Source organism: Heteronotia binoei, chromosome 13 (assembly GCF_032191835.1).
Source record: "Heteronotia binoei isolate CCM8104 ecotype False Entrance Well chromosome 13, APGP_CSIRO_Hbin_v1, whole genome shotgun sequence".
NCBI classification, from domain to species: domain Eukaryota; kingdom Metazoa; phylum Chordata; class Lepidosauria; order Squamata; family Gekkonidae; genus Heteronotia; species Heteronotia binoei.
The window spans coordinates 11922932-11950565 of record NC_083235.1 but is presented as its reverse complement, the minus strand read 5'-3'; the positions used below and the strand labels follow the sequence as shown (position 1 = coordinate 11950565).

The window sequence follows — 27634 nt, the reverse complement described above, 5'->3', positions numbered from 1 at the left end:
AAATGCATTGAAACCGAAATTGCACTCTGTCCAAGATTCCAATTTTTCCTCTTTTTATTCACATCCTTCCACAGTGGAGGGACAGCAAAGGGTCACAGGAAGGGACTCTGCTGGCCCAGTGTGAGGGGGAACATGGGAGTCCCAAGTACTGAATCACTGTAAACAAAACCAAATCACAGAAGTCACATCAATAAATAAGCAGGGGAAAGAGGGTGGCGAGAAGGACCACTTAGAATACAGCACAAAAGAGGCTGCAGACCGAGGATGACCAGGTGAGGCAAAACAAGAAATCTTCCATCGCAACAAGAAAAAAGTGAAAGATATGTACACCACGTCACGTTAGGAAATAGAACGACACCTCTTCCGCCAGAAAAAAAAAGAGGGGGGGGAAGCTATGGGCTGTGGCAGAGGCAGAATGTTCCGGAATAGATTTGTCCACACCCTGATGCTACATGGGGGATCTGCCTCTCCATCACACAGAAGGACGTCCCCTCCCCTCCTGCTTTCTTTGCGCCTACGTCACCCGTGAATTTTGGGAGCTGGGAAAGCTAAGGGAAGATTTAAAAGGCAGAGAATAGACGATCAGGGGAACGTTACTGAGGAAACAGCTACTGGGGAGAAGGGGCAAGGAAAGGAGAGGAAGAGAAAGATTTAATGCATCGAGCTACGGGTGGGAGAGATGCGGTGAGGGCTGGAATGACCGGAACAAAGCCAGCGTCTGAATCCCAGAGCGGAGAATGCCAACGAAGCTGCCCCCCTTATTCCGTCTGGGGCACGGAGATGGTGGGCCCCTTGGGGTCGTCGAAACGGTCCATGGTCTTGAGGCTCATGACCATGTGAAGGCCGTAGGTGAAGATGGCGACGAGGAGGAGGGAGGTCAGCAGCCCCATCCAGATCCCGGGAGAGAAGAAGCCAGCGCAGTCGCTGGCGTAGGAGAACCGCAGGCCGGTCACGTTGTAGCTCTGGAACTGAAGGGTTTGGAGGACACAAGTCAGAGATGAAGGTGGGCTACAGGATCGCTCACGCCACCCCAGCGGAAACCTCTGTTGTCTCGCAGCAGAGGGCTGCTTTAGCCATATGAACATATGAAGCTGCCTTCTACTGAATCAGACCCTTGGTCCATCAAAGTCAGTATTGTCTTCTCAGACTGGCAGCGGCTCTCCACTGAGCCATGATGCAGAGCCTGCAGATAGGGAGGATTCCCTCTGTCCCATTCCCTAGCCGGAGCTATCTACAAACACAGCCTCCCACATCTCAGTGACAGAAGAGTTTAAGGAACAGCCCTGCTGGATCAGACCAGGAGTCCATCTAGTCCAGTATCCCAGCTCATACAATAGCCAACCAGTTTCTCTGGAGGGCCAACAAGGCAGAGAGGCTGAGGCCTTCATGAGAAGAGCCCTGCTGGATCAGACCAGTGGTCCATCTAGTCCAGCATCCCGTCTCATGCAGTGGCCAACCTGTTCTTCTGGAGGGCCAACAACAGGGCAGAGAGGCTGAGGCCTTCATAAGAACATCAGAAGAGCCCTGTTGGATCAGACCAGTAGTCCATCTAGTCCAGCATCCTGTCTCACACAGTGGCCAACCTGTTCTTCCGGAGGGCCAACAACAGGGCAGAGAGGCTGAGGCCTTCATAAGAACATCAGAAGAGCCCTGCTGGATCAGACCAGTGGTCCATCTAGTCCAGCATCCTGCCTCACACAGTGGCCAACCTGTTCTTCTGGAGGGCCAACAACAGGGCAGAGAGGCTGAGGCCTTCATAAGAACATCAGAAGAGCCCTGCTGGATCAGACCAGTGGTCCATCTAGTCCAGCATCCCGTCTCACACAGTGGCCAACCTGTTCTTCTGGAGGGCCAACAACAGGGCAGAGAGGCCGAGGCCTTCATAAGAACATCAGAAGAGCCCTGCTGGATCAGACCAGTGGTCCATCTAGTCCAGCATCCCGTCTCATGCAGTGGCCAACCTGTTCTGCTGGAGGGCCAACAACAGGGCAGAGAGGCCGAAGCCTTCATAAGAACATCAGAAGAGCCCTGCTGGATCAGACCAGTGGTCCACCTAGTCCAGCATCCCATCTCACACAGCAGCCAACCAGTTCCTCTGGAGGGCTAACAACAGGGCATAGAGCCCAAGGCCTTCCCTGATGTAGCCTCCTGCCGCTAGTGTGAAGAAGCTTACCGCCTCTGAACGCAGACATTCCTTTTAGTCACCATGGCTAGTAGCCACTGACAGATCTCTCCCCTACAACCCTAATTCCCTTTTAAAGTTGTCGATGCCTGCAGTCATCACTGCATCCTCTGGCAGCCAATTCCACATTTCGGTCACTTGGCAGGTAAAGAAGCATTTCCTTTTGTCCATCCTGAATCTAGCGTTCGTCAGCTTAATTGGATACCCTCAAAAGTTCTAGTATTTTGGAAGCATGAGGGGAAAAGTTTGCCAGAAAACAAAGGGAGTTCAAATAGCGGAGCTTGGAAGGGCAGATGCTTGGTCAATCTTCCCACAGGTCTCAATCCATCAAATCGAACCTCCTTCTCCTCTTGCGGAGAAACGCCATTTTAGGCCTGCATTTAACTGGAGGCAGGCTTTGGGGCCTAGTCTCTTCCTCCTCTCCCCCCCACCCCATTGCCTCCTGTCTGGAAGCAGCAATTCTGAGGAGGCCTCCTAGAGAGACGGGAAGTCTTTCAAGCTGGTCTCCCAGAAGCAGGGCTTTTTTTTTTTGAGCAAGAACGCACAGGAACGCCGTTTCGGCTGGCTTGACATCAGAGGGTGGTGGCCTAATATGCAAATGAGTCCCTGCTGGGCTTTTTCTACAAAAGAAGCCCCACGCAAAGCAATGGTGATGCCAGGGGGTGTGGCCTAATATGAAAATGAGTTCCGGCTGGGTTCCAGTTCCCACCCAGGATCTGGTCTACCCTCCTGCAGCCTTCTGGGCAGGGCTTTTTTGGTAGAAAAAGCCCTGCCCAGAAGGCTGCAGGAGGGTAGACCAGATCCTGGGCGGGAACTGGAATTTATATTGGAGAATTTGGGCGGGAAAACAGTCCATTAAAGGTATGAGGGGAAGCTGGCAGTTCAGTCTTGGAGGACAGTTAAAGTTGGCAGTCCATTGAGTCGTCTTGGAGTGCAGACAGAAGCTATGGTCAAGCTTCCAGTCCAAGTAAGGTGACTGCCCTGCATGTCATCCAGCAAGCATTCTAATAGGGAAAGAAGGAGCATTTTTCCCTACTTTGATTTATTTCTTCCGTTCACTTTTTTAAAAAAATGCCTGTAAATAGTTGCATACTTTAAATAAATGTTACGTTTGTTCAAAGCGGAGTCCCTCTGTACCACCTAGTTCCCCCAACCGCCTGGAATACTAGGAGTGGGTTGGGGAGTCCCTAGAGTGGGGAGAAGTGGCAAAAGAGCTGGTTGCCAATGCTCCAGGGGAGCCCCAAAGTTCCATGGGAAGCCCTGAGCAGGGTTCCGAGTGAGTCCAGAGAGAGGCTAGGAGTCTGTTCCACCTAACTAGAGCCCCGGACAGGGACCGTGGTGGCAGCAATACCCTGAGGCACCAAAATGGAATGGCCCTTTCAGGTCGGTATACCGAGAAGGGCGTGGCCAGGGCCAACTAGCAGACACGAGACCGGCCCGCCACACCTCTACCCACCCAGCCTGGCCTACCTGAAAATTTGTCATCGTCAGCTTCCAGCCGTGATCGCTGCCAGGTATCAGGAGGGCCTCCGAAGCTGGAAAGCTGCTGACCTGGACGCAGCTGAACGAATAGTTGCTGGGGGCTGTGATCTGGGTGGCGGTGAAGTTCACGACGGGGCCTCCACCGTGGATCACCTCCACTAAGTAAAGGCTAAACCAGAACCGGGCAGAGACGTTGTAGCGGCGGTTTCTCACGTGGAACCTTGCAGGGCGGGAAAGCAGAAAGAGAGAGAAACGTAGAGAGAGAGGGGGGTCAAAGTAGGTGAAGGGCAGTGAGAGGAGGATCTTTTGCCCCCGCTCCGCTGTGAAGCTCGATGGATAACTTGGAGCACGGCTCTTTTTGAAGCAGGAACTCCTCTGCATATTAGGCCACACACCCCGGATGTAGCCAATCCTCCAAGAGTTTACAGTAGGCCCTGTACTAAGAGCCCTGTAAGCTCTTGGAGGATTGACTACCTCAGGGGTGTATGGCCTAATATGCAAAGGAGTTCCTGCTACAAAAAAAGCTGACCTCAAGCCTATTAATACTTTTCATGGGCCTCTTGTGAGGTTAAAATGAAGGAGAAATCTGTACACTCCACCCCAGTTTCCTTCAGTGGGTAGGGCACAAAAGTCACAGATACAATCCCAGCTGCCCAAGAGCACTCTGTCAGTTGATATCTTCAAAAACTGTGAAGGAGGAGGAGGATATTGGATTTAGATCCCGCCCTCCACTCTGAAGAGTCTCAGAGCAGCTCACAATCTCCTTTACCTTCCTCCCCCACAACAGACACTCTGTGAGGTAGATGAAGATATTGGATTTATATCCCGCCCTCCACTCCGAAGAGTCTCAGAGCGGCTCACAATCTCCTTTCCCTTCCTCCCCCACAACAGACACCCTGTGAGGTAGATGAAGATATTGGATTTATATCCCGCCCTCCACTCCGAAGAGTCTCAGAGCGGCTCACAATCTCCTTTCCCTTCCTCCCCCACAACAGACACCCTGTGAGGTAGATGAAGATATTGGATTTATATCCCGCCCTCCACTCCGAAGAGTCTCAGAGCGGCTCACAATCTCCTTTCCCTTCTTCCCCCACAACAGACACCCTGTGAGGTAGATGAAGATATTGGATTTATATCCCGCCCTCCACTCCGAAGAGTCTCAGAGCGGCTCACAATCTCCTTTCCCTTCCTCCCCCACAACAGACACCCTGTGAGGTATGTGGGGCTGAGAGAGCTCTCCTAGAAGCTGCCCTTTCAAGGACAGTTCTGCGAGAACTATAGCTGACCCAAGGCCATTCCAGCAGCTGCAAGTGGAGGAGTGGGAACTCAAACCCAGTTCTCATAGATAAGAATTCACACACTTAACCACTACACCAAACTTATTTATCGGGAAATCAGACCCTTGGTCCATCAAGAGCGATACTATCTACTCAAGACTGGCAGTGGCTCTCCAGGGTCTCAGACTGAGGTTGTTCGCAATGCCTGTTACCACGTCCTCTAAGCTGGGGACACCACGGATTGAACCTGTGACCTTCTGCACACCAAGCAGAGGCTCTACTACTGGAGCCACAGCCCTTCCCCGTAAGTCTTCTTTAGTAGGACCTAAACTCCTAACATAAGAGCCCTGTGGCGCAGTGTGGTAAAGCTGCAGTACTGCAGTCAAACTCTCTGCTCACACCCAGAGTTCAATCCTGGCGGAAGCGGAGTTCAGGGAGCTGGCTCAAGGCCGACTCAGCCTTCCATCCTTCCGAGGTCAATAAAACGAGGGCCCAGCTTGCTGGGGGGTGAGGGGGAAGTGTAGAATGACTGGGGAAGGCAATAGCAAAGCACCCCATAAAAAGTCTGCCGTGAAAACGATGTAAAAGCAACGTCACCCCAGAATCGGAAACGACTGGTGCTTAGCACGGGGGACTACCTTTTTAAACCCCTAACAGAGGCCTTCCCTGTAGACTGTTACTGCTGTTCTCCAAATGGATACAGAACCCTGCCTATGAAATCATAGTGGGTTAGGAGTCCCATGGCGCAGAGTGGTAAAGCTGCAGTATTGCAGTCGGAGCCCTCTGCTCACAACCTGAGTTCGATTTCAGCGGAAGCTGGCTCAGGTAGCTGGCTCCAGGTGGACTCAGCCTTCCATCCTTCTGAGGTCGGTCAAGTGAGTCCCCACCTTGCTGGGGGGAAAGTGGAGATGACTCAGGAAGGCAATGGCAAACCACCCCGTAAAAAGTTTGCTGTGAAAACGTTGTGAAAGCAGCATCACCCCAGAGTCGGGAACGACTGGTGTTTGCACAGGGAACCTTTCCTTTCCTAGGAATCAAGGGATCCTGGAGATCCAGGCACTGTGGGATCTTATTCAATTCCGCAGGGTCTGTAAAACAGAGCTCTTTTGTCAGGCGTTCAGCTGAGGCAGTGGACATCACTTGTTATCGGTCTCCCCACCTTCGTTCCATCCCAGTGCTATAAGACCTGCTGGACCTGGACAATAGGCCATGTCTGCAAGGCAGAATTTGCCATTTTAGCCTCTACTAGCAGAGCCAGTTTGGTGTAGTGGTTAAGTGTGCGGACTCTTATCTGGGAGAACCGGGTTTGATTCCCCACTCCTCCCCTTGCACCTGCTGGAATGGCCTTGAGTCAGCCATAGCTCTGGCAGAGGTTGTCCTTGAAAGGGCAGCTGCTGTGAGAGCCCTCTCCAGCCCCACCCACCTCACAGGGTATGTGCTGTGGGGGGGAAGGGAAAGGAGATTGTAGGCCGCTCTGAGACTCTGTCCTTGAAAGGGCAGCTGCTGTCAGAGCTCTCTCAGCCCCACCCACCTCACAGGGTGTCTGTTGTGGGGGAGAAAGGGAAAGGAGATTGTAGGCCGCTCTGAGACTATGTCCTCGAAAGGGCAGCTGCTGTGAGAGCTCTCTCAGCCCCACCCACCTCACGGGGTGTCTGTTGTTGGGGAGGAAGGTAAAGGAGATTGTGAGCCGCTCTGAGACTCTGAAAATCGGAGTGGCGGGCGGGATAGAAATCCAATATCTTCATTACATTCTGTAATTTTAGATTTCATATATTTTAAATTGGTTTTTTTTTTTACTGTAGATTGTTTTTATGATGTCACCCACCCTGAGCCTGTTCTATGGGAAGGGCGGGCTAAAAATCGAATTAAATTTAAAAAATAAAAATAAATAAGAGTTTGAAATACGGGGTGGGGGGGGAGGAGGGGGAGGCAACGTTTCAGCCACAGCCTTCTAAATATTAACCACACTGCATCGGCCTGTGTGCAAACCCCCCCCTTTACTGGGAAACATCATGAGATGCCATGTGATAGAAGCACAACAGTGCCCAGACGTGGCCTGTTGTGGCTTAGTCTCTCCTCCATGGTCCCGTTTGCATTGCGACACCATGTGATAGAAGCACAGCTGGACCTAGACTCTGGCACCCTAGGCGAGGCTAATTTCTGGCGCTCCCCCTCACTGACAACCAGTTTTCAAAAACAGATGAATTGTGGGGAAAATGAAAAGTCACATGATGGGGGTTCCCAATTTGGCACCTGCAGAAGGCTGGCGCCCTAAGCAATTGCCTAGTGAGCCGCTCACTGCCAAATCATCAGCCCTAGATAGAAGTTTCCGGTCACGCTGGAGATGGAAGAGGTTCATCTCAAAACTTGGATTGGGGCAGGGGGGGGGACAAAACAGTCCTGCTGCAGAGAAGGAGGAGGAGGAGAAGAGATTGGATTTATATCCCACCCTTCACTTGTAGTCTTAAGAGCGGCTTACGTTCTTCCCTTCCTCTCCCCACAACAGACACCCCTGTGAGGCAGGTGGGGCTGAGAGAGCTCTGAGAGAACAGCTCTTGAAAGAACAGCTCAGGGAACTTATGACTCACCCAAGATCACGCAGCAGCTGCAAGTTGGAGGAGTGGGGGATCAAACCCGGTTCTCCCAGCTTAGAATCTACGCTCTTCGCCGCCACGCTAAACAGGCTCTCAAGAAGACAACGACTGCAGATTTATACCCCACCCTTCTCTCTGAACCAGAGACTCAGAGTGCCTTACAATCTCCTATATCTTCTCCCCCCCCCCACAACAGACACCCTGTGAGGTGAGTGAGGCTCTCACAGCAGCTGACCTTTCAAGAACAACTCCTGTGAGAGCTATGGCTGACCCAAGCCATTCCAGCAGCTGCAAGTGGAGGAGTGGAGAATCAAACCCGGTTCTCTCGGTGAAGAGTCCGCACACTTAACTGCTACACCAAACTGGCTCTCGGACTCAACCCAGCTCATTATTTCCATAGATTTAAGAAGAATAAATGGCTGGGAAATTATATTTCGTAGGACAAGAGCAGGATAAGAAGAAACCCTGGTCGCAATACGTACCTGACTGTCATGGGATTCCCGCCCACATTTTCATACTTCATCTCCAACCTGAAGCAGGGAGAAAACACCAGAAGAGAGAGCATCAGCCCCAAATCATATATGAACATATGAAGCTGCCTTATACTGAACCAGACCTTCGGTCCATCGAAATCAGTCTTGTCTACTCAGACTGGCAGCGGCTCTCCAGGGTCACAAGCTGAGGTTTTTCATGCCTATTTACCTGGTTGTGATGACAACCCTCAGGTTGTGATGACAACCCTCATCTACGGCTCCGAATCGTGGGTTTTATACCGTCATCACCTGTGACTCCTTGAGCGCTTTCATCAGCGCTGCCTTCGCACCATCCTTAACATCCACTGGAGTGACTTTGTGACCAACACTGAAGTCCTCAAGCGGGCGGAGGTTACAAGCATCGAGGCATTGCTGTTGAAGACGCAGCTGCGCTGGGCAGAGCATATCTCCAGGATGGAAAACCACCGCCTTCCCAAGATTGCCCTGTATGGCAAACTTTCCACCGGCCATCGAAATAGAGGGGCAGCAAAGAAGAGGTTCAAGGACTCCTTGAAGAAATCCCTTGGTACCTGTTGCATTAACCATCACCAGTGGTCTGACCTAGCCTCAGATCGCAAAGCATGGAGGCGCACCATCCACCAGGCTGTCTCTTCCTTTGAGAACGCACGCATAGCTGGTCTTGAGGACAAAAGGAGATCGAGGAAGAATCGCACTGCTACAGCACCAATCCCCAAATCAGACTTTTCCCTGCAGCCACTGTGGCCGGACCTGCCTGTCCCGCATTGGTCTTGTCAGCCACCAGCGAGCCTGCAGCAGACGCGGACTACTGCACCTTTCTTGAATCTTCGTTCGCGAAGTCAAGCCAAGAGAGAGAGACCTGGACGCTTTTTTTTTTTAGTTGGAAGATGCCAGGGATTGAACCTGGGACCTTCTGCTTACCAAGCAGAGCAGAATCTGGCTTTTTATTGGTGCTGGAGTTGACATTCCTGCAAGAACCCTTCTCACCCATAGCTTCATTCCCGTCCAGTTCACCTCCAACCTGCACCCCACCCCCCACATGGAAACTGTTTGAATTTTGTTCCCTCAAAGCTGCAGAGTCTTGTGAGCAAAAATTCTACTTTGTGAACTGCTGGCATTAAAGTGGTGAGCGAGCGATTTGGCTACTGCATACGTTAGTTCACTCTGGGGCCATCCTTCTGAGCTAAGATGAAAATGTGTGAGCCAGAGACCAAAAAAACCTGTGAGCTAGCTCACACTAACTCAGCTTAGAGGGAACACTGCGTTCATTTCTGTGGGCAACTTTACACCTACAACCATCACCACCCCCAGAAAAAAACTCACAAGGAAAAGTCTTGAGTTGTCTTGGAACCGTCCACATTGACAGGGGTGTTATTCCCAAACGTGAGGTTCGTAAGGTCGTACAACGTCTTATTGAAGCTCAAGGAGAAATTGCTGGCCCAGAAGAGGATCTTGGGGGTCCCAGTTTTTGGGTACTGAAGCGGTGAAAGCGTCTCATCCTTCTGGAGCAGCTGCCGTCCCACCTTCTCGGGGGCCAAATCGGAGACGTCTCGGACAACCTGGGCGGGGGAGGAATGGGCAAAGATACAGGCTTGGGAGAGGTTCAGAGGGCTAGCTTGTGGAAGGTCTACACATTGTGGCTAGGCTTGGTGGTTATGTGGGATGGTCGTTATGTGGTATTTTGTACCGGTCAAGTCTCAAGCCAAGATAATAGCCTATTGCAGGGCTTTTTTTGAGCAGGAATGCACCGGAACACAGTTCCAGCTAGCTTGGCATCAGGGGCTGTGGCTTAATAGGCAAATGAGTTCCTGCTGGTTTTTTTCTACCCCCCCCCCCCAAAAAAAAAAGCCCTGGATGTACATATCCTACATCTGAAGAGGCTTGTGGCAGAATGGATTTTGTTGAGTCCAAGGTGCCGCACAATTATTTTTCACCACAGAGAACTGCTAATTATGAAAAGCTCGTCTCCAGCTGCGGAGAATGGGGACAACCCCTTTCCAAAGGTATTGGGAAGGAGAAAGTTTTTAAAAAATTAGAGGGAAACTATTTCTGGAACATGTTTGACAGGGGAAAATACTGTGCTATATTCTAATGGAGGTAGAATGCTGAGGCCTCCGACCCATTACACAGAGGTGGTGAACCAGAAAGGTCTGACGTCAGACTGTAACTCGGAAGACTTGGGTTCAAATTCCCAGGTAACCTTGGGCCAACCGCTTAACCTCACCTATCTCACAAAGTTTTTGAGAGTAGAGGGAAATGTGCAGACCACATTGCGCCATCCACACTGAGCTTCCTGAGAGGAAAGTCAGAATCAAGTATGATTAAGATAGTTATGATAAGAATGATAAAGAAACAATTAATTAATGTATGGCCTTGTGCGTAGAATAGCCAGGAGATCTTAAGATTGTCAGGCAACCAGAAGCTCTAGCTCTTTTAGTGTTACACACCACTAGAGGGCGAACTAGACTTGTTTTTAGGCAAGAGACATTTCAGAGGTGGCCTGCCATCGTCTGCCTCTGTGTCACGACTCTGGTATTTCCTTGAGGTCGCCCTTACAAATACTAGCCAGGGCGGACCCTGCTTAGTTTCCGAGATCTGATGAGATCGGGCTAGCCTGGGCTACCCGTGTCAGGGCTCAGAAGAGGTACATACCCGCGAAGGCCGCAGCGCTGTAAGGATGGCTGTGTAGGGGATGTCCTCCGATTGGAGAGCACTCAAAACCTGCCCCAGAATTTCATCTGTATGGAGAAAGGTAATTAACAAAAAAAAACAGACAACCTCCGCGCCCAGGCCCAAGGCGTGGCAGTAGGAAGCCTTATATGGCCTAGGACCTGTCTACCTCCAGGACTGCCTTTCCCCACATGAGCCTCAGAGAGCACTACAATCAAGCCCTCAAAACCTCTTAACAATCCCCAGGCCAAAGGATGCTCAGCTGTCCACTGCCATGGCAAGAGCCTTTTCGGTGGCAGCCCCTGCCCTCTGGAGTGCTCCCCCAGAAAACATCAGGGCCCTGTGGGACTTGCCACTATTCCGCAGGGCCTGCAAGACAGAACTGTTTCAACAGGCTTTTGACATCTAATGGAGGCATCCAGTACTTCGCCACCCCACAGCATGAATATCTTAACCCAACCCAAACAGAAATATAACATCCAATAACACCACAGTAAACAGCGTTAATCGAGAAGTAATAATAACGCCATCTAGGGATTAAAACTGTGTATGTCGAGATGTTTTAATAGCGTATTGCCATTTTATTGTAACAATTTCATTTTATGTTGTTTTAATTGCTGTTAGCTGCACTGAGCCTGTCAGGGGAGGGCGGGATACAAATATAATAAAATAAATAGATAAATACATAGGAGCGACCTTCTGCCCAATCCAGCAGCACCACCACCTGCCCCTCAGATTTCAGCCCTCTTTGTCTATCCTTTCTTCTCTTCCTTAGAAACCCCTGCAAAACGTCCCTACTGACATCCTGACAGGATTAACCTCTCCTCAGGTAACCATTAGGGCTCATGAAGTGACATGTGCAGGTTAGGGTGTCAGGTGACAAGCTCCTGTTCCACAAAGTTCTATAAGAGACCAAACTCCCCTGAGGCAGTGTTAACACTAGCCCAAGAGCAACATTCCAAGTAGTGGCTTTTGTCACGGAGAGGCTTTTCAGCTAAGGGTGCCAATCCCCAGGTGGGGGCAGGGGATCCCCTGCTTTGGAGGCCCTCTCCCCACTTCAAGGTCATCAGAAAGCAGGGGCGGAAATGTCTGCTGAGCACTCCGCTATTCCTTATGAAGACTGATTCCCATAGGGTGAATTGGTCTGTGGGTGTCTGGAGCTCTGGGGGGGGGGGGGGGGGGCTGTTTTTTGAGGTAGAGGCACCATATTTTCAGCACAGCATCCGGTGCCTCTCTTCAAAACACCTTCCAGGTTTCAAGAAGACTGAACCACGGGGTCCAATTCTATGAGCCCCAAAAGATGGTGCCCCTATCCATTATTTCCAGTGGAGGGAAGGCCTTTAAAAGGTGTTCGGTCCCTTTAAATGTGGTGGCCAGAATTCCCTTTGGAGTTCAGTCATGCTTGTCACAACCTTGCTCCTGGCTCCGCCCCCAATGTCTCCTGGCTCCACCCCCAGAGTCCCCAGATATTTCTTGAATTGGACTAAGTTCAGCCCAGCCAACCTACTCTAAAATACCTTCAGAGGAACGGATCCTGTGCTTACTCACCATTGCTGGTCAGAACCTCTTTCGGCGCCATCAGACTGGACCTGGTGTGGGGAGGAAGGAACAGGTGCGTGAGTAAAGCATCTCTCCAAGGTGCGAAACTAAAGTCCGCCACTGACAAGAGAAAGTGTCTTCGCTATACCGATCTGTCTAACAGTATAACTGGAGATGGAGATGTAGCAGAAGCGCCTCCCCTTCCCCAAATTTTGTTAGTCTTTAAGACTACTGGATTCTTCCTCTTTTTTGCTGAAAGTATAAGTGTCACCTTTTGCTCTGTTGTAGAATCCCAGGGCAATGGTCACTATCTGAGTGGGAAGAATAACACTTATACAAGCCAAAAGGGGGGTATCACCTGCATATCAAAGCAAAACCGCTTTCTTACTCTCAGTTGGGAGAGGGGAATCACAGAATCAGAGTTGGAAGGGACCACCAGGGTCATCTAGTCCAACCCCCTGCACAACGCAGGAAATTCACAAACACCTCCCCCTAAGTTCACAGGATCAGCGTTGCTGCCAGATGGCTGTCTAGCCTCTGTTTAAAAACCTCCACAAAAGGAACATAAGAGAAGCCATGTTAGATCAGGCCAATGGCCCATCCAGTCTAACACTCTGTGTCACACAGTGGCCAAAAACCAGGGGCCATCAGGAGGCCCACCAGCAAGGCCAGAACTCCAGAAGCCCTCCCACTGTTGCCCCCCTAGTACCAAGAATACAGAGCATCACTGCCCCATACATAAGAATGTAAGAGCCAGTTTGGTGTAGTGGTTAAGTGTGCGCACTCTTATCTGGGAGAACCGGGTTTGATTCCCCATTCCTCCACTTGCACCTGCTGGCATGGCCTTGGGTCAGCCATAGCTCTGGCAGAGGTTGTCCTTGAAAGGGCAGCTGCTGTGAGAGTCGTCTCAGCCCCACCCACCTCACACGGTGTCTGTTGTGGGGGAGGAAGGTCAAGGAGATTGTGGGCCGCTCTGAGACTCTTCGGAGTGCAGGGCGGGATATAAACCCAATATCATCATCTTCTAAGAGAAGCCATGCTGGATCAGGCTAATGGCCCATCCAATCCAACACTCTGTGTCACACAGTGGCCAAAAAACCCAGGTGCCATCAAGAGGTCATCAGTGGGGCCAGGACACTAGAAGCCCTTCCACTGTGCCCCGCCCAAGCACCAAGAATACGGAGTATCACTGCCCCAGACATAAGGAGAAGCCATGCTGGATCAGGCCAATGGTCCATCCAGTCAAACACTCTGTGTCACACAGTGGCCAAAAAAAGCCAGGTGCCATCAGGAGGTCCATCAGTGGGGCCAGGACACTAGAAGCCCTCAGGCCAGTGGCCCATCCAATCCAACACTCTGTGTCATACAGTGGCCAAAAAACCCAGGTGCCATCAAGAGGTCCATCAGTGGGGCCAGGACACTAGAAGCCCTTCCACTGTGCCCCGCCCAAGCACCAAGAATACGGAGTATCACTGCCCCAGACATAAGGAGAAGCCATGCTGGATCAGGCCAATGGTCCATCCAGTCAAACACTCTGTGTCACACAGTGGCCAAAAAAAGCCAGGTGCCATCAGGAGGTCCATCAGTGGGGCCAGGACACTAGAAGCCCTCAGGCCAGTGGCCCATCCAATCCAACACTCTGTGTCACACAGTGGCCAAAAAGACCCAGGTGCCATCAGGAGGCCCATCAGTGGGGCCAGGACACTAGAAGCCCTCCCACTGTTGCTCCCCCAAGCACCAAGAATACAGATCATCACCTCCCCTGACACAAGAACATAAGAAAAGCCATGTGGGTTCCAACAACACACTGGAGAACCCACCACATCCTGAGGGAGCCTGTTCCACTGCGGAACTGCTCTGTCAGGAAGTTCTTCCTCGTGCTGAGCTGGATACCCACCCGGTGGTGTATGGCAGTCGTACCAACAGCAGGGCGGGGAGGCTGGCGTTGAGCTTCAGCTCCTGCAGGGTGTTCTGATCCACGTGGAGAGGCGCGATGCCCAGCTTGGCTTTCAAGAAAGCGGGGACGGCACTGGCTGCAAACCAGTCGACGGAAGGAAGCACCAGGGAAGACGGAGCTGCGGCCAAGGCGTTCTAGCAGGCAATGAGGGAGAGAAAGAGACCGAATCACACCTTGCAAATGGCAGGGCTGATGGGAGTTCCCAAACGGCTCAACGTTTCATGTTTATAGCTTTCTAAGTTTGTACTTGGGAAGAGGGGGCTTGCACAGTTTTTAGTACGCTTTTTTCTTTCTTTCTTGCCATCAAGTTGCAACTGATTTTTGGCAACCCCATAGGGTTTCAAGGCAAGTGAGGTTCAGAGGTGGTTTGTCATTGCCTGCCCCTGTGTAGCAATCCTGGGCTTAGAATCATAGAATAGGAAGGGACCTTCTGCACAGTGCAGAAAACTCACAAAGGATCCTCATTGCTGTCAGATGGCCATCTAGCCTCTGTTTAAAATCCTCCAAGGAAGGAGAGCCCACCACCTCCCGAGGAAGCCTGTCCTACTGAGGAATCACTCTAGCGGTCAGGAAGTTCTTCCTAATGTTGAGATGGAAACTCTTTTGATTTAATTTCAACCCATTGGTTCTGGTCCTACCTTCTGGGGCCACAGAAAACAATACTGCACCCTCCTCTAGATGACAGCCCTTCAAGTACTGGAAGATAGTGATCCTATCATCTCTCAGCTGCCTCCTCTCCAAGCTAAACATGCCCAGCTCCTTCAACCTTTCCTCATAGGACTTGGTCTCCAGTCCTCTCATGAGCATGTAAGGGGCATGAGCACTGAGGCAACCCTTTCTGCCCTCCTTCTCATGATCTGCCTAATTCACAGGATCTTCATTGCTGTCAGATGGCCATCTAGCCTCTGTTTCAAAACCTCCAAGGAAGGAGAGCCCACCACCTCCCGAGGAAGCCTGTTCCACTGAAGAACGGCTCTAACGGTCAGGAAGTTCTTCCTAATATAATCCTAGAGTTGGACGGAACCTCTAGGGTCATCTAGTCCAACCCCCTGCACAATGCAGGAAACTCACAAACACCTCCCCCTAAATTCACAGGATCTTCATTGCTGTCAGATGGCCATCTAGCCTCTGTTGAAAAACCTCCAAGGGAGGTGAGCCCACCACCTCCCAAGAAAGCCTGTTCCGCTGAGGAACACCTCTAACGGTCAGGAAGTTCTTCCTAATAGAATCCTAGAGTTGGACGGAACCTCCAGGGCCATCTAGTCCAACCCCCTGCACAATGCAGGAAACTCACAAACACTTCCCCCTAAATTCACAGGATCTTCATTGCTGTCAGATGGCCATATAGCCTCTGTTTCAAAACCTCTAAGGAAGGAGAGCTCACCACCTCCCAAGGAACCTGTTCCACTGAGGAACCGCTCTAACGGTCAGGAAGTTCTTCCTAATGTTGAGCCGGAAACTCTTTTGATTTAATTTCAACCCATTGGTTCTGGTCCTACCTTCCGGGGCCACAGAAAACAATTCCACGCCATCCTCTATAGGACAGCCCTTCAAGTACTTGAAGATGGTGATCCTATCACCTCTCAGCCATCTCCTCTCCAGATAAACATGCCCAGCTCCTTCAACCTTTCCTCATAGGACTTGGTCTCCAGACCCCTCACCATCTTCGTCACCCTCCTCTGGACCCGTTCCAGCTTGTCTATATATCCTTCTTAAAATGCGTTGCCCCAAAACTGAACACAAGACTCCAGGTGAGGCCTTACCATCCAAGTACTAAGTAGGGTTAATCCTGCTTAGGTTCCAAGATCAGGCCAGGTTGGGCTTTCACAGGTTGGGCTGACCCCGCTTACCTTCCAAGATCTGACAAGATCGGGCTAGCTTAGGCCACCCAGATCAAGGAAGAGACAAACGGAGGTGGTTTGCCATTGTCTGTGTTTGTGTACTGACTCTGGACTTAAAGTGAAGGAATGAGGCTTTCTGTGTGTGTGCGTGAGCGGGTGTGTGTCAGATAATGCATGCGCTGGAAAGAGAAGGAAGTGGTTGGGCAAGAATGCGAACTCGTGATTGTGCTCCAAGTCCCTCCCCTTTTTCTTGCTCTCTGGACAGTCCACTGATACGGCGGCCCAACAAGAAGTACAATCATGTATGCGATGGGACAGGAATCAATGACTCACTGTGGCACACCACTCATTCTTTCTTACCTCCAGATTGGGGAAGGCGCTGTCCGGCTTGTTGCCAAAAACCCCTCCATAGGCGGTGAAATCCTCAACGCTGAGCTGAGGGAGGAGACGTTTCGTTAACCTCTTAAAGCACTTGTTTTTTGAAAGCCTTAACTGTGTAGCGGTTACTCTGCCGGCTGCCGGATTCAGAGGCAGGCTGACCCCTCCCCACGTCCTATACCGGGGTGGCCAAACTTGCTTAACGTAAGAGCCACACAGAATAAACGTCAGATGTTTGAGAGCCACAGGACATGAATGTCAGGTGTTTAAGAGAGGGAGGCAGGCAGGCAGGGAAATAGATGGGGAGGAGGAGAAGTAGAAAGAAAGCAACTCTAAATGCATTCTCCAAGCCAAGAATAATAATTAAAACAGTTTAAAAGGTAGGCATTGTACAGAGTACAGTTTAGAACAGGGGTGGCCAAACTTGCTTAACGTAAGAGCCACACAGAATAAATGTCAGATGTTTGAGAGTTGCAAGACATGTACGTCAGATGTTTGAGAGAGGAAGGAAGGAAGGAAGGAAGGAAGGAAGGAAGGAAGGAAGGAAGGAAGGAAGGAAGGAAGGAAGGAAGGAAGGAAGGAAGGAAGGAAGGAAGGAAGGAAGGAAGGAAGGAAGTATATTCTAGTTCCTTTAGCTCTCTGTTATTGTATCTTTAATTTTTCAATGGAAGGAAGGAAGGCAGATATATGGGGGAGGGAGGGAGAGGTGGAAAGAAAGCAACTTTAACTGTAAATGGATTGGCTTGGAGAAGTGATTTAAAGAGACAAAAGCTTTCTCCAAGCCAGCTGATGGGGCAGTGGGCTTTGAGAGCCACACAATATGCATGAAAGAGCCACATGTGGCTCCCAAGCCACAGTTTAGCCACCCCGGCCTAAAGCCTGGATTCCTCCAAGTGTAAAGTTCCAAGGGGTCCCTTTGGTTTGCACTTTAGCCTAATGACTAGGCTGCCGGCTTGTGCTGAGATCACTAATTGTCTCATTCAGACGGATTGGGTCATGTAGGGCTCTAAATTCTCCCTTCCTTCCCTGCATTAGGAAGGCAAAATAACTTTCTGGGAACAGCCCTCCTTCCAACTGCATGGCTTCTTGACGAGCTGTCGTTGTCCAGAGGTGGTTTTCAATCCCTTTGAGGATTCAGGATCACAGCCTTCAGAGCAGAAGGGGAAACTCAGAGTTTCCAATCTCTTCCGTACCCCCATGGGAGTCAGTGAAGGAGACGTCGCTTCTTTGCCTTGGCCACGTGATTGGAAGGCATGACTTTGCACGTCACGTCCTCATTGTCTTCCCTCTGCCTTGGAAGTTCCCTTTTGCTCATCCCTGGGTGTGATGGAAAGAAACTCGAGTGTGGAGTTTGTATTGACTCTTTGGACAGGGGTGGCCATACTGTGGCTCTCGCACACATATTGTGCGGCTCTCAAATCCCCCACTACCCCATCAGTCAGCTTGGAGAAGGCATCATTCTCTGGATTATTTATTAGATTTATATCCTCGCCCTCCCCACCGAAGCAGGCTCAGGGCGGCTCGGAGAATGCATTTAAAGTTAAAAGTTGCTTTCTTTCCACCTCTCCCTCCCCCCAACTATTTCCTTTCCTTTCCTTCCTTCTGGCTCTCAAACATCTGACGTTTATTCTGTGTGGCTCTTACGTTAAGCAAGTTTGGCCACCTTTGCTTTAGTAAGAGACCTAAGGTTAATATGCAACTAAAGGGCCAAACAATAAAAACAAACTGTAAAATAAATCATAAACAAGCATACGTGTATTTATTGTTGAAAGCTAAAACCATTTAAGGGCCCATCATAAGCCTCTATCGATGTACAATCATAAAACCACTCAACTTGACCTGACGTGTTTTGACCTAGACTGGTCTTCTTCAGAGGTCAGAAAGGTAAGTACATATATTGGTTCATAACACAGAATACAGGGGAGGGACGGTGGCTCAGTGGTAGAGCATCTGCTTGGGAAGCAGAAGGTCCCAGGTTCAATCCCCGGCATCTTCTACTAAAAAGGTTCCAGGCAAATAGGTGTGAAAAACCTCAGCTTGAGACCCTGGAGAGCCACTGCCAATCAGGGGAGGGGCAGTGGCTCAGCGGTAGAGCATCTGCTTGGTAAGCAGAAGGTCCCAGGTTCAATCCCCGGCATCTTCTACTAAAAAGGTTCCAAGCAAATAGGTGTGAAAAACCTCAGCTTGAGACCCTGGAGATCTGCTGCCAGTCTGAGTAGACCACACTGACTCTGATGGACCCAGGGTCTGATTCAGTATAAGGCAGCTTCATATGTCCATATATGTCCAATAAAACAACAGAACAATGCTGGACTACAAGGAAATTTAATGAAGTGACAAAGACTTCAAGATATCCCTGAGGCCTCTTATTCTACAGCCTTATGTCCTAATCAAGGGCATACATATTGCATCCAGCGTCTTATTGTATGCCACATGGTCCAGATTTGATCAAAGTAGGTGTAAGGTCAAGAGTTATGCGCCAAGAGTTATGTGCTTCAGGCTAAGAGTTCTCAGCACTTCCACAATAGAAGGGGTCTCAGGTGGAAGTTGTTACTCTTCAGCTTCAAATATTAACTAGGGAAGCTGCCAGACAGAGAGCAAACCACAAATACTCACTTTGTCCTGAAGCAGCAGCAGCACATTATGGGGCCCGTTGTTTAGTGCCGAGTCCAGCAAAGCCGCCAGCTGTGTTTCGGTGACCACGTGCCCCTCGTGAGGAGCCGCCAAGGGGGACCATAAAGAGCTGCCCCCACCGAAGGGAAGGGAGAGAGAAGGGGTCAGAGGGAGACAAAGACGACTACTGTTAGGCTCTCTTTCCTTACAGAGAAGGCTTCCCCTGACCTTAAGAACGTGAATGCATATAAAGCTGCATCATATTCTATCCAATGTGCACAAATATTAGGCCACTCCGCCCCTGAGGTAGCCAATCCTCTTGGAGCTTACAGTAGACCCTGTAAGAAGAACCCTGTGTAAGCTCTTGGAGGATTGGCTTCATCAGGAGGGTGTGGCCTGATATGCAAAGTTCCCGCTACAAAAAAGGCCCTGGTTGTAACAAAGGGCGAGATACTATAACGGTGCACTGCTCTCCAAAACTAGCCCTATCTTTCCACACACACTTGAGGGAAACAGGAGAACCGGATGGCCTTGCACATCCAGATATTTTGGTTCCTAGATGTCTCAAAGATGTGGACTGCTGCACCTTCAGGATCTCGAACAAGGATTCCAAACTCTTTTTAAAAAAATTCATGAGAACATAAGAGAAGCCATGTTGGATCAGGTCATTGGCTCATCCAGTCCAACACTCTGTGTCAGACTTTCCTGCGAGATTGCTGCCTCACACCGCAGTTAGGGATAGTCCATGTGAAAGAATAGTCTCGTAAGACCAAGTCCTTCAGGTTCCTGGCATTCCTTAACAGTCCATAAAGGATATAGGCTTTCCAAAAACATTAAGTCCCATTCCACCTCAATTTGACGAAACCACAGAACAGAGGAAAGTAACCAAAGCATGACGGGACAACAGAAAGGTTGAATCAGAATCAGGCACAAATTAACTCAAAAGCAAACCGAGTCAAGTCCATCTAGTTTAAGAAGAAGAAGAAATTGGATTTATATCCCACCCTCCACTCCGAATCTCAGAATGGCTCACAGTCTCCTTTACCTTCCCTCCACCCCACAACAGACACCCTGTGATGTGGGTGGGGTGAGAGGACTCTCACAGCAGCTGCCTTTTCAAGGACAACCTCTGCCAGAGCTATGGCTGACCCAAGCCCATTCCAGCAGGTGCAAGTGGAGGAGTGGGGAATCAAACCCGGTTCTCCCAGATAAGAGTCCGCCCACTTAACCACTACATCAAACTGGCTTTACTGAAGTAAGAGCATTTACTTCAACGACAGTCATTTCCCCAGAGATTCAGACAAGGGTATTTCCTGGTTTTTCTATCACAGATCCCTTTACCATGGATGCTGGGTCCACCACTGGAGAAAAGAGGAAAAACCAACAGAACAGACATGTTTATTGTTAAATCCAGGTGGGCAGCCATGTTGATCTGAAGCAGTAGAAGAAAGTTTGAATTCGGTGGCACCTCTGTATATATTAAACCATCTCTATTATGAAGTATGATAGTTTACTGATCACGCCCTCCACTTATATGTATAGTCTGGTAATTTCCGTTTTTACTTGTCTCTGTTTTGACTATAATTGGCTCTTCCTGAAAACTAAACACACACACCCCTTTCCTGTACATTCTGGTGAAGGAAATTCTGTTTCACCGTATCTGAAGGTGTCCTTGCGCACGAAAGCTTATACCTTGAATACAACTTTGTGGGTCTTAAAGGAACCACTGAATTCATACTTCGTTCTATGCTACTTGGTACTGGGCCACAATTGTAAAAAATGATTGACGGCTGCTACTCCAGAGACCAAATGCAAAGAAATAGGAGAAGATGATGATATTGGATTTATATCCCGCCCTATACTCTGAATTTCAGAGTCTCAGAGTGGTCGCAATCTCCTTTCCCTTCCTCTCCCACAACAGACACCCTGTGAGGTGAGTGGGGCTGAGAGAACTCCACAGAAGTTGTCCTTTCAAGGACAGCTCTGCCAGAGCTGTGGCTGACCCAAGGCCATTCCAGCAGCTGCAAGCGGAGGAGTGGGGAATCAGACCTGGAATCAAACCCATGTAAGAGTCTGCACGCTTAACCGCTACACCAAAGCGGCTCTCTGTCTAGCTCATTTCACGAAGTGTCATAACACAGATAGGCCCTCCTAGATAGATGCAAGGCAAGCTTTATAAACTGCTCCCCTCTGCACTAAAGTGCATCTGATTTGCATGCTGGTCTCACCTTGTCCCACCTGTGAATTTTTAGCTGGATTCACAATGCCATAAGATGACCGATTGGCTGTAGCTTCCCTACAGCTCCTCTTACTTTCCCAAAACCACATGGCTTCCCTTTCCTCATTTTATCCTAACAGCGGCCCTGTGAGGCAGGCGAGACTCAGAACCCACCACTGGTCCAAGAGAATCCAGCAAGCAAAACAAGGATTTGAACCAAGACTATAACCATTTGAGATTACTGGAAGCAATAGAATCGGTTAATTTTCAACCCCTCCAAATACTGGCTTGTCCCTGTGAGAAGCCAGGGATATACACCCCTGAACAAAGGGAAAGCAAAACCTCTCACAGTGTCAGTTCCTCATATTACCGCAGGAAGCCTAAGAATCCACTTCACCCAGCAAACAGGCATTCCACTCTCTGCAATGTCCACCCGTCACCAGGCCAGCCAAGCTACCAAGAGCTCCTATCTATCTTACAAGGTTTGTATAGGATTACCCCTAACATTAACCCAAAATGGCCCACCTTCAGACCTGGGCTGAAGTTTGATGTAGGAGAGCCAGTTTGGTATAGCGGTGAAGTGTGCGGACTCTTATCTGGGAGAACCTAGGGGTTTGATTCCCCACTCCTCCACTTGCAGCTGCTGGAATGGCCTTGGGTCGGCCATAGCTCTGAAAGGAGTTGTCCTTGAAAGGGCAGCTGCTGAGAGCCCTCTCAGCCCCACCCACCTCACAGGGTGTCTGTTGTGAGGGGAGAAGATATGGGGGATTATAAGCCGCTCTGAGACTCTGATTCAGAGAGAAGGGCGGGGTATAAATCTGCAATTCTTCTTATCTGGGTTTGATTCCCCACTCCTCCATTTGCAGCTGCTGGAATGGCCTTGGGTCAGCCATAGCTCTGCAAGGAGTTGTCCTTGAAAGGGCAGCTTCTGGGAAAGCTCTCTCAGCCCCACCTACCTCACAAGGTTTGATTCCCCACTCCTCCACTTGCAGCTGCTGGAATGGCCTTGGGTCAGCCATAGCTCTTGCAGGAGTTGTCCTTGAAAGGGCAGCTGCTGGGAGAGCTCTCTCAGTCCCACCCACCTCACAGGGTGTCTGTTGTGGGGGAGGAGGGTAAAGGAGATTGTGAGCCACTCTGAGACTCTGAGATTCGGAGTGGAGGCTGGGATATAAATCCAATTTCTTCTTCTTCTTAAACTAGATGGACTTGACTCGGTTTGCTTTTGAGTTAATTTGTGCCTGATTCTGTTTCACCTTTCTGTTGTCCCGTCATGCTTTGGTTACTTTCCTCTGTTCTGTGGTTTCGTCAAATTGAGGTGGAATGGGACTTAATGTTTTTGGAAACAAGCACCAGTTGTTTCCGACTCTGGGGTGACGTCGCATCATGACATTTTCATGGCCCTGCTGGACTTTTCACGGGGTTGTTTGCCCTTGCCTTCCCCAGTCATCTACACTTTCCCCCCAGCAAGCTGAGTCCTCATTTGACCCACCTCGGAAGGATGGAAAGGCTGAGTCAACCTTGAGCCGGCGACCTGAACCCAGCTTCCGCTGGGATCGAACTCAGGTCATGAGCAGAGAGCTCAGACTACAGTACTGCAGCTTTACCACTCTGTGCCACGGGGCTCTTTCAGAGTGAAGGGTGGGATACAAATCCAATATCTTCTTCTTCTACTACTGTTAAAGCCGCCATGAGATTTTAAGCTTCCTTTCCACACATACTGCACTATCCTAACCAGAATCAAGCCTTTCTAAGCCCCCTGACACCAACAGGTTTAGAAAGTGTTTGAACTTTACTTAGGATAGCACTGATCGTCTACTGCAGGGGTGGCCAACAATAGCTCTCCAGATGTTTTTTTTTGCCTACAACTCCCATCAGCTCCAGCCAGCATGGCCAATGGCTGGGGCTGATGGGAATTGTAGGCAGAAAACATCTGGAGAGCTACCGTTGGCCCCCCTGGTCTACTGTGTTTGTCAGCCACACTGACGGAAGCATTTGACGCCATAAGAATAATTGCGTGTTCTCAAGTTGCATCAGACTCACAAGCCATGCTCCCTCTAAGCTGCGGAGTCTTGTGAGCCAAAAAAAAATCTACTTTGTGAGCTACTGGCATTAAAGCTGTGAGCTGCTGCATCGATCAGCTTCCTCCGGGGCCATGTTTCCTGAGCGGAGACAAAAACCTGTAAGCCGGAGCTTAAAAAATTGTGAGCCAGCTCACACGAACTCAGCTCAGAGGGAACACTGCTCACAAGAGCGGGAGGCTTTCAAGGGGAGAGACGAGCAGAGGCGGTGTGCCGTGGCCTGCCCTTGGGCTTCCTCAGTTCCTCCCATCCAAGGACTAAGCAGTCTGGCCCTGTTAGGATTCCAAGGTCTGACAAGATCAGGCCAGCTTAAGCCATCCACAGCTCAAGGCAAGAGGCGGTTTTGCCATTGACTGCCTCTGCCTAGCAACCCCTGGACGTCCTTTTGGTCGTTTCCCATCCAAGTTCTAAGCAGGGCTGAACCTGCTAAGCTTCTGGTTTGATAAGACTGGGCCAGGTCGGTCATCCAGGTCAAGGAAGAGACAAACAAAGGTCGTTTGCCATGGCCTGCCTCTGCGTAGCAACCCTGGACTTCCTTGGACGGGGGGGGGGGGAGGTATCTCCCATTCAAGTACTAACCAGGGCTGACCCTGCTTAGCTTCTGAGGACTGACAAGATCCATCCAGATCAGGGCAAGAGGCAAGCAGAGGTGGGTTTGGCCATTGCCTACCTCTGCGTAGCAACCCAGGGCCTCCCATCCAAGTCATAACCGGGGCCGACCCAGCTTTGCTTCTGAAGATCTGACGAGATTTAGCCAGCCGGGACCATCCAGGCCAAGGAAGAGAGAAACTGGGGTGTGTTGGCTGCCTCTGCATAGCGACTCTGGGCTTCCTTGCTGGTCTCCGATCCAAGAACTAACCAGGGCTGACCTTACTTAGCTTCTGAAGTCTGACAAAGATCCAGGTGCAAGAGGCAACCAGAGGTGGTGTGCCGTTGCCTGCCTCTGCATAGCAACCCTGGGCTTCTTTGCTTGTCTGCCATACAAGAACTAACCAGGGCTGACTCTTTCTTTCTTTCTTTCTTTCTTTCTTTCTTTCTTTCTTTCTTTCTTTCTTTCTTTCTTTCTTTCTTTCTTTCTTTCTTTCTTTCTTTCTTTCTTTCTTTCTCTTTCTTTCTTTCTTTCTTTCTTTCTCTTTCTTTCTTTCTTTCTTTCTTTCTCTCTCTCTCTTTCACATCCTTCCCTGCCGAAGCAGGCTCAGAGCGGCTTACACATCAAAACTAGAAGAATTGCAGATTTATACCCCGCCTTCTCTCTGAATCAAAGACTCAGAGCCATTTACAATCTCCTATATCTTCTTTCCCCACAACAGACACCCTGTAAGGTGGGTAGGGCTGAGAGGGCTCTCACAGCAGCTGCCCTTTCAAGAACAACTCTGTGAGGCTATGGCTGACTCAAGGACATTCCGGTTCTCCCAGATAAGAGTCCACATACTTAACCACTACATCAAACTGGCTCTCTCATAGTAACGATATGAACCTCAATATATACCTTACCTGTTCCTCCCTCTCCAGCTTCACTCTTCCCATCCCATCCTATCTTATCCCTTTCAGTTTATTTCCCCCTCTCCCAGTATTGGTACTAACCGAGGCTGAGAATTCTCAGCAAAGTTGTAAAGTAAGCTCTGTGCTATTTAAACGTTAAACAAATACGCTTTTACTCTACTTGTACGTATGGCTCAATGAATGATTATTTTCTTGCATATTTTCACAGTTAGGCAATAATCAAACAGAATAGGACAGGTTTATTGGCTTCGGGAAGCAAAGAAGTATTGACAGGATCCTTTAAAAAAAAAAAAAAAAGACCACCCTTGATTTTATACTACATTTAGATGTTTGTAGTTTTAAGCCGCATTTTCTCTTATAACATAATTGCATTGCCTCCTGCTTCCTATTATCTGGATTCTTACCAACAAATGCCTAATAAAAGTTTCAATAGCAGTAAACCTCAATCATAAAAATGTAAAAATGCAGAAACCATTAAAAACACAAATCGTATTGGGTGCTATTTCGATTTCAGAGAAGAAAAACTTCCAGGATCAAACCAGGCTGAGCTTTCAGGCTGCCCACACAGGGCAAAATCTAGAGGCGGGGGGGGGGGGGGGGACGCCCCACCAAGTGCGCATTCCCCAGAGACAAGCAGTCAGCCCCCATTCCCGCTTTGCATGCGCGCGTCCGTCACCTTTCCCCTTTTCACTACGCGAGAGCAGCCGAAGAGCGCCCGAAGGTCAAACACCCGAGTTCAGCCACTCGTGAGAATGCAGCCAACTCGAATCTGCTGCCCTCCTCTCCAGGACTATGGAGACGCCCCCGTTCCGCTTTCCTACCTCTGGCTCGACCAGGCCAGCAAGGGGACCTGCCCTGCCCGCACCGCGGACGCCGCCAGCGCCGAGAGCAGCAGCACCAGCCGCCCCGCCGCCTCCCGCAACGCCATTTTTCCTTCCTGCTTCCTTTCGCCCTCTGCCCGTTGCCTGCTCGCCCGGCGCGCCGCAGCCAATCAAAACGCGAAAGGTGACGTCGACTGCAGCCAAGACCAATCAGGGCACGAAGGAGGAAAGGAACCGACGCTGACCAATAGGAGCCTGCGCCGGGGATTCTCTGATTTGCTTCTTATGGGTTGCAGGGTTGCTCCTCCCCGCGCTGCAAGATTGGCTGCCTTTAAGGGTTGCCAACCTTCAGATGGAACAATAGGGTTGCCAAGTCAAATTCAAGAAATATCTGGGGACTTTGGGGGTGGGGCCAGGAGCAAGGGTGTGACAAGCATAATTGAACTCCAAAGGGAGTTCTGGCCATCACGTCTAAAGGGACCGCACCTTTTAAATGCCTTCCCTCCATTGGAAATAATGAAGGATAGGGGCACCTTCTTTGGCGGCTCATAGAATTGGACCCCCCGCTCCAATCCTTTTGAAACTTGGAGGAGAGGCATTGGATGCTATGCTGAAAATTTGGTGCCTCTACCTCAAAAAAACAGCCTCTCAGAGCTCCAGATACCCATGGATCAATTCTCCATTATACCCTATGGGAATCGGTCTCCATAGGGAATAATGAAGTCCCAAGCAGACATTTCCCTCCCCACCCCTGGGGAGGGTCTTCAGAAAGCTGGAACTGCATTCCGTGTTCCTGCTCAAAAAAAGCCCTGTTTATCCAATATAAAGCCTTAAGTTCATTCAGTATGTATTTCCAGCGCAAAAATTTATCCAACTGAAACTCGAAGTCCGACTTAGCTTCTTTTAAAGTGCTTGAGCCGTGAGAATAAATACCAGTTTGCTGATCTTAGAAAATCCCCATCGTAATTTGTTCACGATTTATTTTTTGTGGTATTATCTTCTTTTCTGTGGATCTCTGTTGTGGTTTTCTTCATGGGGGTCAGCAGGTGACAGGTGGCTAGAAACAAGAGTTTTATTCCCGGAGCTATTGAGAGATTACCTGTTTTGTGCCAAATGAAAACAGTACAAGTGTGATGGGTATTTGCCAGTCATAAGGGCTCTGGCAAAGAGAAGGTGATATTGGATTTATATCCCACCCTATACTCTGAATCTCAGAGCGGTCACAATCTCCTTTACCTTCCCCCTCCCCCCACAACAGACTCCCTGTGAGGTAGGTGGGGCTAAAAGAGTTCTTATAAGCAGCTGCCCTTTCAAGGACAACTCCTACGAAAGTTATGACTGATCCAAGGCGATTCCAGCAGGTGCAAGTGGAGGAGTGGGGAATCAAACCTGGTTCTTCCAGATAAGAATCGTGCACTTCCCCACGACACCAAACTGGCTTTGGAATGACTGCCCATTGCACCCTATTTTCCCCAATATCTGATGCAGAGCACCATGTCATTTTGAAATGTGCAATAGCCTATGAAAGGACCAATGGCCAAATAAGGTACCGTGAGAAGATAAGTACAAACCAGAAGTAAATGACCATGTACTCAGTAGTGGGAGCACCTGACCCAAGAGAAAAAGTGAAGAGGTATAGTATTAAAAGAGATAAGTAAAAGAAATTTGTTTTTAAATGTAGCCAAGAGTGATACGCCCGATTTGATGGAAGAAGATCATGTTGTGACATAAAATCCAAAAAAGGAGCCCACAACTGTCGAAATTTTCGGCATGACAAATCGATCCCATATTTTGTCAAACCACGCCTGCCAAGTTGGAGGTCAAGGGGATTTTCACAACGATGCACTTGTGAGACGTACGGCAACTAATAGAATATAGATTAGATCTTTATGGTGAATATATTTGAGGTTGACTCATCCCATAGGTGCAGAGTGTTAAAGCTGCAGTACTGCAGTCCTAAGCTCTGCTC

General features: G+C 49.7%; 1 protein-coding gene across 1 annotated transcript; it reads right to left on the bottom strand.

Annotated features, from left to right (window-relative positions):
* Positions 1–36: 36 nt before the first annotated feature.
* On the bottom strand, positions 37–25784 carry ATP6AP1 (ATPase H+ transporting accessory protein 1). The gene is made up of 10 exons (XM_060252487.1): positions 25666–25784; positions 19049–19175; positions 16415–16489; positions 14154–14347; positions 12266–12306; positions 10700–10785; positions 9371–9606; positions 8018–8065; positions 3653–3884; positions 37–968 (listed from the first exon to the last, which is right to left on the bottom strand). The coding sequence occupies exons 1-10, from the start codon at positions 25770–25772 to the stop codon at positions 759–761; spliced, it is 1356 nt and encodes a 451-aa protein (XP_060108470.1). The 5' UTR covers positions 25773–25784; the 3' UTR covers positions 37–758.
* Positions 25785–27634: the final 1850 nt, after the last annotated feature.